Source organism: Malus sylvestris, chromosome 3 (genome assembly GCF_916048215.2).
Source record: "Malus sylvestris chromosome 3, drMalSylv7.2, whole genome shotgun sequence".
Taxonomy (NCBI): Eukaryota; Viridiplantae; Streptophyta; class Magnoliopsida; order Rosales; family Rosaceae; genus Malus; species Malus sylvestris.
In genome coordinates, this window is record NC_062262.1 from 34205189 (window position 1) to 34216761 (window position 11573).

At 38.0% G+C, this 11573-nt stretch overlaps 2 protein-coding genes across 3 annotated transcripts; one reads left to right on the plus strand and one right to left on the minus strand.

Moving 5' to 3' along the window:
• Positions 1–362: 362 nt before the first annotated feature.
• On the minus strand, positions 363–5612 carry LOC126615484 (mitochondrial Rho GTPase 2-like). Of its 2 annotated transcripts, none has more exons than XM_050283302.1 (14): positions 5352–5612; positions 5081–5213; positions 4827–4976; positions 4556–4732; positions 4213–4464; positions 3954–4022; positions 3774–3829; positions 3001–3082; positions 2617–2828; positions 2182–2251; positions 1888–1997; positions 1121–1271; positions 833–1019; positions 363–737 (listed from the first exon to the last, which is right to left on the minus strand). In XM_050283302.1, the coding sequence occupies exons 1-14, from the start codon at positions 5555–5557 to the stop codon at positions 664–666; spliced, it is 1929 nt and encodes a 642-aa protein (XP_050139259.1). In that variant the 5' UTR covers positions 5558–5612; the 3' UTR covers positions 363–663. The 2 variants fall into 2 exon arrangements, with proteins under 2 accessions (XP_050139259.1, XP_050139258.1); XM_050283301.1 differs by having other exon boundaries at positions 363–758.
• Positions 5613–6113: 501 nt separating this feature from the next.
• Positions 6114–8998, plus strand: LOC126615485 (pentatricopeptide repeat-containing protein At4g02820, mitochondrial). Its single transcript, XM_050283303.1, has 2 exons — positions 6114–6624; positions 7614–8998. The coding sequence occupies exons 1-2, from the start codon at positions 6346–6348 to the stop codon at positions 8868–8870; spliced, it is 1536 nt and encodes a 511-aa protein (XP_050139260.1). The 5' UTR covers positions 6114–6345; the 3' UTR covers positions 8871–8998.
• The last annotated feature ends 2575 nt before the right edge of the window (positions 8999–11573 follow it).

The window sequence follows — 11573 nt, forward strand, 5'->3', positions numbered from 1 at the left end:
TAACTTTGTACGTTGAAGTAACATTATCTTTTACAAATCAAACATACATCCCCAAAAAAACTGAGATTCATATCTTTAACCACCAACTTAGAAGGATTGACCTAAATATAAAGAGTTGGGAGTTTTATTTTAATTTATTATAATGTACTCTTATTTACGAGAAAGGAGAGTCGAACTTGATATGTATTAAGCTCAAGAAGCCCAGTCTTGAGTTACTTTTGGGCTTCGGGGACAATCCATTCTTTTGGGTTACTTTGGACTTTAAAGAAGCCCAATCTTAAACAGCATAACCATCTCTAACTGGGAATATAAAACCAGACCTGCATTCGAATTGATGCCCAAGGAAGAAAATCATTCGTGTCCCTGTGAAAGCAGACTCGTAACTCCGTGTAATTCTCCGCCTCGGAGTGAAAAATGGCGGTAAAAAATATTTTTACAAGCATTTCTGGTATGAACTATAAGGAGATTCCTATATGTTAACGGAAGTCAGCCCTCTCGGGGAAGAAAGTAATAATTGCTAATATTTCTGTACATGGTGCTGTTTCGAGAATGTCCCCATCGAACTAGTCCCGAATTTTCTGAGAAAGGTATGATGGAAAACTAACCGGCAATGATATTGTCGTAGATTTCAACAGGAATTGACTGATGGACAAATCCTGGCGCCTAACCAGAAGCGTTTCTCCTTGCTGCATAGACACGATAAGCTGCCAGTCCGACAACAGCAGCAGCCGCCCCACCTGTAATTTGATACAGTACATCTATAGTAAAGAATATTCACATAAGGTCTTGCATATACAAGCCAGAGAATAAGCAAGAGAGAGGTGCAACGGACCTGAAACACACATAAGAGATCGATTAACAAGTTGGAGATACTTCTTGCGGTTCCTCATAGCCTCAGTTTCAGGAATGCTCAAGTGAGGGTGCTCAGCTGCATTTACGATTTTATAAAACACATCATTCATAGTGCTCAACTTCATGCTCACACGAACAGGTGCCCCAATGCCCAATTCGTGACTTATCTGAAACAACAGAGTCGAAAATCATAATCATCGTGCAGTTGATAATGCATTTCCCAAACACAGGAAAGTATGTGCAGACAAAACAAGTAAGACTTGCATACCACGAGTGAATCTCGTACTGCCATTGGATATGCACCGAGATCATCCTTTGCAGCAATAAGGAGGCAAGGTACTCCATAGCAACTTTGTTCTACTTGCTTAGCAACATCCACAAGGAGTTCTCTTGATCTCTTCCATGAATGTTCGCTTGAACTAGAAAGTGAAAAACAGTGTCACAACATGGTATCAGTATATCAGAGACACAAATAAGACTTCAGGCATATCTAAGTTAATCAAGCAATGCCATAAGAAACGTAAAAGCAACAGAATTGCATGCTACATATATAGATATACAATATGATTGAATTATTTGCATGAATCTTATCATATAATGTGGATCTTTTAAGGTCGATCAACTTTTCAGCAATCTTCCCCCATATGTTTGGGGTCTACATATGAACAACATTTGTCCACAAAAAAGTAATTTGCAAACTCTGAACCAACCGAAACAAACAAAACCACCAAACCTTACATGAATTGGTTAATTCGGTTCAAACAAAAACCTCAATCGGTAAACAACTATAAGAAAGAAGTATCCCTATATAAAGAATCCCTTGAATGCTAAATTATATACATTCATGAGCATACCATGCGAAATTATTTTAAATCCTATTACCATGCCAGTAATATAAATTGGTAAACAACTATAAGAAAGAAGTAACGATCTCACGAAAGGAAAGCATAACATACATTACCATTACACTACATCTTGTGCAAAAGTGAGATAATAAATTTGATCGTTTTATTGAACAAAAGAAAACTGAATTACCTGTCATGGACAAATACAGCAACATCACAGGCTGTCAAAAAGGTCTTATCGGACAAATATGTTTTCACTTTGTCTTCTGGTATCTCTCTCAGTACAAGAGTCTTATTCCCCTATAGCACAAGTTAAGAAATCAAATCATGGATATATTTAGATCCAGGATAGTAAACATCATATAGTTGTCTGTTGATTTATTTAATTTGCCACACTTCCATTTAAACCAGGACTTCATTAAACTTGCTTTATTCTCACAAAAACTATCTCAAAGCAAAAAGTGTTATATATGATGGTACTCACCCCAATCTGGTTAACGACATTCACTGCATAACGCTCACCAGTAGGTATAGTCTCGCTCTTTGGGAAAGGCCTGAGGTCAAAATTGGCAACAACAAATTAACAAAGCCAAATGAAAGAATAAATCTAGTCACCACAAATATTTTCTAAAATGGAAGATAGACCAGAGTCAAACAGGAAAGGGATAGCAGACGTGGTGAGCTTTGTCTCAGTTTGAAAAGAAAAAAGAAAAGAAAATTGGGTAGTTTCAGGAGCAAAATAGTTCATTTGTGTAGAACTATAACAGCATCTGAGAGCTAGGAAGTTATCACCCAATAAATTTTGTTAATACCAAAGATTAAGAAAATGGGATTAGGTATGGAGGTACCTTTCTCTTCTCATTTATAATATACGGAACTAATTAACTATGTTGAGTACAGTGAAGGGGGAAAGCCATACCTTCCTATGAATGAATTTAAAAGAGTGGATTTTCCTGCATTTTTAGGACCAAAAACGAAGCAGCTGAAAACATTTCTTTCCGTTTTTTGCCTTTTACGATCTACTGATCTTCTTCTAGTAACATGGATAGCTGAAGCAGGACTGCCATTGTATCCAACATATATCAAATTCGCCAAACTTTGCTTTGGATTTAACAGTGTCATGAGGGCCCACTGGAATCACCAAAAAACAAAGATATGGTTACAATTTACAATTGGCTTAAGGAGATTCTTTAAACAAAGAAAAATGGGAAACATGTATATCATCCAAAATAAATGGAAAAAAAATTCATGAACGAGCATATGTAAGCTCATTTAAACAGGGTAGCAATGAAAAAGAAGATACCTCAGACAAAAATGCATTAAGAGGTAAATTCCCAGATGCCGTTCTCTCAGCAGCATCCTTATAAGGAGCTTCACTCCAAGGACTGAAATTTCAGTAAACAGCATATAAAAAATCTATTTTTGGAGAATAAAAAGAAACCATGATAGGAACATACATTAGTTTATCCACAAATAACAAAAGGGTAAAAGGAAAAAAGGTAGAAAAACATGGAGATAAATCAGGACTTCATGCAAGCTACAGTTACTTCAGGACTTCATGAATCCTAACAGCAGACCCCACTTAGTGGGATAAGGCTTTGTTATTGCTGGATGAAACTAACAACGTGTAGCTCGCGACACTATCACAACCAAAAGTATTGTATAAGAGAAATACAGAAACTTTAACATTTGGAGTGTGACATCCTGGCCATCTCTTACCATTTGCAAACTTAAACTCATCACGAGAGAAATTAACCATGACCCCATCATTAATATGTTTCTGTAACTCATAAAGCCAACTATATATTCAGGATCTTATTCTTATCCCAACACTCAAACATTTGGTTGTCTTGTGAGGAACAGAAAATTTACTGCCCATCAAACACAAAGTATAAACTCAAGCACACATCTATCAATTAACTTCCAAATATTACAGGAAACAGAGATGTACCCTTCTCAGCTGGCACAAGCAGCATAATATGCTGGTACCAACTAGAGTGGTTTCATTGAAAAAAAATATGGGAACAACTAGGTATGCAATCCAACAGAATGAAATATCCAATTAGCTGAACTCACTTTTCTGGAGCAGTAGAAAACAGGTTATCAAGCTCACGTGGTTGAAGGGCTCCATCCTAGTTGACAAGGTACATTTGGAAATAAAATTACAGCATACTCATTAGCACAGTTACCATAGACAAAGCGTAAATCACATTGCAAAGGCATACAAGTATGTTGAGAATGGATATTAGGGCATACATTATCATGATCATTTATACGAAAAATCCCCTTCAGGTGCTCAACAGCCTCGTTCGTCAGCTCCATGCTCTAAAATATGACATTTAAGAGTAAGTATTTCACATCCATCATTAAAAACAAAGTCTTAAGAAATGGTACAAAATAAACACACTGGCAGAAATCAATACAACTGTCTATGACAAACTTGCCCCAATACCTTCCAATTGACGAAACAGTGTAGACAACACTAAAACCTTAAAATGATAAGATTGAGCTATACCTGATCTGGAGAACGCTTGGATGGAAGTACGAGAATGTCTTCTCTGAGTTTTAGATCATCATCATATCCAAATTTTCTGAGGACAGACCAAGTTGTCTCAATACGTTCTCTCTCAATGAAAAGAGTATGAAGATAATAGAACCCCTCGGGGGTAAGACCAATATCATTGACACCTTCTGGTTTCCTCTCATGTACAACCCTTTTAACTCGCACAATTTCCTCAGGCTGTAGCGGAGCATTAAAACACTTAACCTGTTTGTGGCAGTTACATAACGTCAAACTTCCAAATAAGTGACTGAAAATTGACTACAAAGCACACGACATAAAGGAAAGAAAAAAAAACCTGGAAATCATTCAGCTCCTCATCATTAAGGGCACCGTCCATGTCACGATCACAAAGAGTAAAAATCCTTTTCAAAGCTCTAATACATCGGGGTTGCAGACCTTGCGTTTCTTGATCAAACAACGGAGCTGTTGGATGAAGGACTGCCTTCGAAGCATAATAAAACACTTCGGGAACCTATACACATGTAAATTAAAATTGTTCAAACTTCAAGCTCCCTCGCCTTTATACAACGGCACAGAACGAAAAGCATTTTGACATTTAAACAAACCTGAACTTGAGCGGATGCGGAACACTCAATGCAAGTCTGAATTTCCCTAAATTGATGCATGATTGGTGACATCACCTGCTCCATGCTCATCTGCTCCTGCGGATTTCGCAAATCTAACTTGCATCCAACCAGAATTACCGGCACCTTCACCTAATATTTTGTTCCACATTCCCATATTTTTGATCGATTAATCAAAAATTAACAACTAAAACAATTTCATAGCACTAAACCACTTGAATAGTTGGATTACAAACCTCCAAGTGGCGAAGCTCGAGCAGCCAGTAAGTAGTGAGACGAGTGAGCGTCATCGGCTGATCACAGGCGTACGTTATCACCACCACATCCGCTCGCTTCAGTTCTTCGTTCCTCTTACTGCAATTCTCCAAGCTAAACACAAATACCAAGCAAATTCACATCAAAAATTTTGCTTTCTATTTTTTTCGCGGAGAAAAAGAAATCGCAGTTTCAGTTGTTCCCTAATTTACAGTGTGTGTATACATATATATCTGTGTATGTATAGCTGACCTGGAAGAGGTGTCGATGATGGTGAGTGGAACGAAATCTGGAAACATATCGGCGGCGAGACGCGTTGGGGGAAGCACGGGAGGGACGTTGGGGTCGAACGCGTCGGTGGCCACGGCGGCAATCAAGGTCGACTTGCCGGTGCCGCGGTCGCCAGCGACGACGACTCGGACGCCGGTGCGTTGACCGGTGTACATAAGTGCTGACATGGCCAACGGGATGAGAGTTTTTTTTTAATTTTTAATTTATTTTTATGGTTGAAAGAATGAGAGCTGCGCGGTTTTTATATGTTGACAGTTGAACGAATCAATGAAGGCGCGAGAACGACGACAGTTTGTAAGCTGTCGTTTTGATTGCTGGAGTGTTCAATTTTGCTTGGGGAGAAAGATGCGAACGGTAGATTTTAACCTAATGACTGACGTAGTACGGGTGCAATTCGGACGGGTTTTTATCAATTAGACGGATCGAATCAATGTATTTTGATTCCACTCTTTACATTTTATAAGTGAGAAGTATATGTTTAATTGGTGACGAATTCGATTCTTAATCATAATCAATAGGAGGTGTGTTTTATATTGCACTATTTCATTTTTCACGTTACACTTTATTATAAAAACCTACTTACAATCAACAAGTTTCACACATAGAAGTGTAGGAACTACGAGCCCAAACACCTTGTGATTCGCAATTAAATCAAGTTAGACCTGGATTTCTTACTTCCAGTTTTACTAATCTATTCTACATCGATATTCACCAACGGAATATGGTTCAATGTCATTGACCATCATGATCTCACTAGCTACTGCGTTAGACTCGAATTTACTAGATAGCCATATTTAAAAAAGGCCGGGCTGGATTGAGGGGATTTGATCTCGTACCAAAAGCCCAATCCAAACCCAATAGGTTGGTCGTACCAAAAGCCCGCGTGGCGACTCGAGAGTCTTGAGACTGAGACACAGGGATTAGTAGATGCAGTTAGCGCGGTTCAGTAACGAAGATGTTAATTCGAACCCTGCGGAGCTCCATCGCCGCCGTCCGATACTTCTCGGCCGAAGCGCATGCGGAGACGAAGGCAGCGGTCGCCACCACAGGGAAAAGCTCGAGCGGCGTCCGAGACACTCTGGGAAGGAGACTTCTGAGCCTGGTGTTCCCAAAACGCAGCGCCGTGATTACCATACGGAAATGGAAAGAGGAAGGGCACACGGTGCGCAAGTACGAGCTCAATCGCATCGTTCGTGAGCTTCGCAAGCTCAAGCGGTACAAACATGCCCTCGAGGTTGGTTTCTTTGACAAAAACGGTTGCGTTTTGTGCTCTGTATTTCCTAAAGTTTTGATCTTTTTGCTGTTGATTGGTTTTGCTTGGTTGTGGAAAATGAGCAAAGCTTTGGGACTTATGGGTTTTGTGGGATTTCTGTGCATGTTTGAGGGTTCTTAAATATTCTGAGTTTACAGGTTGATTACTGGCAGTGGCAGGGTTGATGTAGTTGGTGAATTTTTTGTTAATTTTGTGGATGATTTTTAATTTATTAAGTTCCATTTGAAGGTGGGAAGTAATTGGATTGTGTTGAAGTTGGATGGTGAAGTGTAAATTAGGGTGCTTTTGGTGTGGTTGATGTGTTGGTCTTTCGGATGTTGTTTTCGAAATTGTCCAGCTTAGTGTTTTTGTTTAGGCATTACGCATAGGCAAATATGGAGGAATTATACATGACCACCCGAGTAGGGTTTAGGGTTTAGGAATTATGCATAGCCAAGTATTTAGGAATTTTTGACAGTCCCGGTGCGCGAACTTTCAAGAATGCCTGCCATGGGGTAAATGAATGTGTGTGTGGAGTGCTGGGAAAGTTTGTTCGAGAAAACCTTCGTGGTAATGTGGCTAATGGGTAGTGAAATAGAATCTGAAAGGGCTACTGTCTTCTATTCTCGTTCATGGGACTGATATAAATTTCAGCCAACTCTTGTGAACATGATCTATAAGGTTGTAAAAAGAATGGTTGTGGAAGTACATAATTGATATGTATTCTTTCGCAGTCGCAATTTGGTAAACATTTGGTGTGGTAACTGTGGGCTTTTGGCTGCCTTTCTACCTTCCATTTCCCGTTTTATTGTGTTTTGTTTTTATTTTTTTATATCTGGTCTTCTGGACTTTGGCTGCTTTAATTACCAGAATAACGAATAGTTTGATCTTTGATGACTTATTGAGCTTTTCAGGAAGTTGTTTCCTTTTCATCTGGCCTGCTGTACTAATATATAACATTATTTATTCAGGTATGTGAATGGATGACACTACAACAAGATTTGAAGCTAGTATCAGGTGATTACGCCGTTCACTTAGACTTGATTGCAAAAGTTCGGGGCATGAATAGTGCAGAAAAGTTTTTTGAGGATCTTCCTCTTCAAATGACAGACCGTGCCACCTGTACAGCTCTGCTGCATACCTATGTCCAGAATAAAGTGACTGACAAAGCGGAAGCTCTGATAGCCAAGATGTCAGAGTGTGGTTTCATGAAGCATCCCCTTGCTTATAACCACATGTTATCTCTGTACATTTCCAATGGGCAATTAGACAGGGTTCCAGAACTAATTCAAGAGTTGAAGAGTAATACGTCGCCGGATGTTGTTACTTACAATCTATGGTTAACTGTGTGTGCATCACAAAATGATGTTGAAACTGCAGAAAGAGTTTTCCTCGAACTAAAGAAGGCAAAGCTAAATCCTGACTGGGTCACATGTAGCACGTTAACCAACTTGTATATAAAAAATTCACTGACCGAAAAAGCAGCAGTTACCTTGAAGGAGATGGAGAACTTGGTATCTCAGAAAAATCGAGTCGCATATTCATCCCTGCTCAGCCTGCATACAAACATTGGTGATAAAGAAGGTGTTCGGCGAATCTGGAAAAAAGTAAAATCATTGTTCCCCAAAATGAATGATGCTGAGTATACATGTATGCTGTCTTCGCTTGTGAAACTCAAGCAGTTTGAAGAAGCTGAGAAACTCTATACTGAATGGGAGTCTGTTTCAGGTACTCATGATCCTAGGGTTTCAAATATACTTCTTGCAGCGTACATCAACGAAGACCAAATGAGAAGGGCAGAAACCTTTCATAATCGGATGGTGCAAAATGACATAAAGCCATGTTACAGTACTTGGGAGCTTCTTACATGGGGTTATTTGCAACAAAAACATACGGAAAAAGTGCTAGAGTATTTCAAGAAAGCTGTTGGTAGTGTGAAGAGATGGGATCCTGACAAACGGTTGATTGGGGAAGTATTTAACAGGCTCAAGGAGGAAGGCGATATTCAAGGGGCTGAGGAACTGTTGGTTTTTCTTCGGAATGCTGGTCATGTGAGCACTGAGATATATAATTCTCTTTTAAGAATTTATGCAGAAGCTGGTAAAATGCCACTTGTAATTGCAGAAAGGATGGAGAAGGACAATGTTCAGTTGGATGACGAGACTCGTAAGCTCATAAAGATCACTAGCAAAATGTGCGTGAGTGACATTTCTAGCATATGTTCTTGAATGTAAGTGCTTGACGGAACTTCCAGAAAACTAGTAGAAATGAGTTCTTTCAGTTAAAGGTTTTGTAGCCATGATGGTAAACTCTTAAGATTTTCAAGTTATATAGATTGCATTTGTTTTCTTGATCATTCAAGCTGACTGCTTATGTTAGTCGGATTAACAAGCAAGCGATGTTTAGAATACAATCGAGAAAGAACATGTTCGTTGTTCTGAAATCAAATCTATGTATAGGTTCTAATTTTCTGTTTTCGCTGAAAAGTTTTCGGGCAGAAAGTTATGCAGTTCACCTAATGTGCAAACAGTTTCTGGTTCAACAAGCAGTTTATTCGCATTGGGTCAATGATGTTCTACAGAGTAGATAGGATTGCCTCAGTGAAGCTGTAGGTCTTCCTTGACCCGCCAAACCCAACTGAACTGCCAGTTCTGTTGACCTAAACTGGTTCCTAGTCATGAGCACTTTACAGCTCTAGATAACATTATCCCAATCTTTTTCATTATTTGTTTCTTGCACTTGCACTCAACTTTTTACACCTTTGTGGGTTGGGGTTGACCTACTTTCTGATTTGGTTGGATTCTTATAGAGTTGATGATATTTCAACCAAAATGATTATAAGAAAGGGTGCATTTTGCTCGCCACCCTAAAATAGCGGCGAGCATTGTTAATACATTGATTGTCGTTAGATGTCTGCAATTTAATCTATTTGCTACACAAATTTTGACAATTAAACTTATTTAATTGCAAGTAATATGGTAATGATGATTACCACTTACGAGTGGTGAACAACAATATTTCTATAACGGTGCATGATATTGATATGGCTATCTAACCCAAGAGAGTTAAGCCAAGAGTTTGATTCCCTATAATATAGGTCAATGGTTCGTTTCTCTCCAGGTCGGAAAAATGGCTATATTCAATGTTAACATAAGATAATTATGTACAATGAATCATTTGAGCTTATTTCTTCTTGTATAAGTAGAAAGTTTTCATTTTAGGAAATTGAACTATAAATGCCAATTAAAACCCTTGAACTCAAAATCTTACGTTTTCTTTTCGAAATACGATATTCTAAACTTTCTAAACTATTTTAGTCAAGAAGGAGGATGGTTCGAACTAAGGTACAAGCAAGCGGCTTGTAGGATGTCCTAACTAACTGATCTAAAAATAAATATTTAAGTGCATGGCTTTGCCATCCTAACCTTACATCACACACATTTATTTATTTGTACCAAAAAGTGACATATACCAAAGCTTGGTTCCCAGTAATTATCATGAAGCAAAAGATGATCTATGCAAAACCTAACTTTTAATACCTTGCTTATGTATCAAAACGTGGGACCCTCCTTTCCTAAACCATACTTGATGTGATAGTGTAGGTAAGGTAGTCAAGAAGATTAGGGCACTTGCCCCTCCCTCCCCACTGCATCTCCACAGGCAGGAAGACTTACTTTTGAGTGTAGTTTGTTTTAGTGGATGATTACAAGTTTCAAGGAAAATATATAAAACGTTATCTATTTAGAATTTTTTTACGAGAAGATATTTTAAACTATTTTAATTTAAAAATTTGAGGATTCAAATTTAAGTAAAGAGATGAGATTAAAAAACATTACTTTAATGATTGGTCTGCATCGTAATTTTGAGTAATATGTGAAGAAGTAGATTTTAACCAGATTGCAAGGGAACAGGAACATTATTCTGACTAATTGACCCAACTTACGCTTGTAAAGTTATATAATTAGAATAAAATTCCAAAAACAAGTTTATGAAACCAGCCAACAAGAGTAGGATTCTCTTCTCTCAAAATTTCTTCTCCTTCCCTCTCATTTGCCTTTGTCTTTATTTTTATCTATAAAAAAGTTAACACAAGATGTTGACGTGACTTAATCGTAAGCATTCTAATAAAGCATAACAAAGAGAAGGAAACTGAGTTTTTATCACCAAAAAAAAAAAAATGAAATGAAAAAAAAAAGAGATGAGAGAATCCGGATCCCAGTCAGCCAACATCAGAGCGTCAAGTGAATGAAGAATAACTGCAACGACCAAAGAGGAAAAGGGGTTTACCCAACCCACACCCACGTCCACATCCATTATACAGGATGAATTTACCGAAATGCCCCTTTATAATTAAACCAGCAGATCAAAACTTTGGATATATTTGGTTACTGATCAGACCCATTTTCGTTGTACAAAATGACCTTTAGGCCCTTGCATTTCTAATTTTGGAGCGTTGATCTCAGAAATATTTGTTAGGGTCCATGGTTTAATGGATATTATAGTTGACCTTGATTGAAAATAAAGTAAAATAAGGGAAGGTTGATCATATGGACTCTGACTTATGTGATCCATCAAATTAAATGAAGATTCTCGCTGGATCCTTTTTGTGAAGATTTTTAGAATTCTCAAATCACATTCTTTTATCGTATATTGTGCGGTTAGAAATTATTGTAAATTTTTTATTTAAAATTAAATATAAACAATACTTAACGAAAATTGACCACACGATGTACAATGAACGGATGTGATTGGATAATATCCGGGATCCTCACAAAGAGTGTCTGTCAAACAGGATCCTCCCTCCATCAAATTTGGGTTAAGTGAGAGGCTAAGAAAAATCATGTCGAATTTGAATCTAAAAGAAGAATTCAGTCAACAACATAAGTTTAATACGTAAGTAAATCCTATCATTAAGATTCGGTTATGTAAAG

What these genes read in the sequence shown, in the direction of transcription:
- LOC126615484 (XM_050283301.1), bottom strand. Translation starts at nt 5,557, where the DNA reads ATGTCAGCACTTATGTACACCGGTCAACGCACCGGCGTCCGAGTCGTC. An exon ending in GTATAAATGATCATGATAAT is followed by an intron (nt 3,830 to 3,953) that starts GTATGCCCTAAT and finishes CTTGTCAACTAG; the next exon opens with GATGGAGCCCTTCAACCACG. An exon ending in TTAATGCATTTTTGTCTGAG is followed by an intron (nt 2,829 to 3,000) that starts GTATCTTCTTTT and finishes TGGTGATTCCAG; the next exon opens with TGGGCCCTCATGACACTGTT.
- LOC126615485 (XM_050283303.1), top strand. Translation starts at nt 6,346, where the DNA reads ATGTTAATTCGAACCCTGCGGAGCTCCATCGCCGCCGTCCGATACTTC. An exon ending in GGTACAAACATGCCCTCGAG is followed by an intron (nt 6,625 to 7,613) that starts GTTGGTTTCTTT and finishes TTATTTATTCAG; the next exon opens with GTATGTGAATGGATGACACT.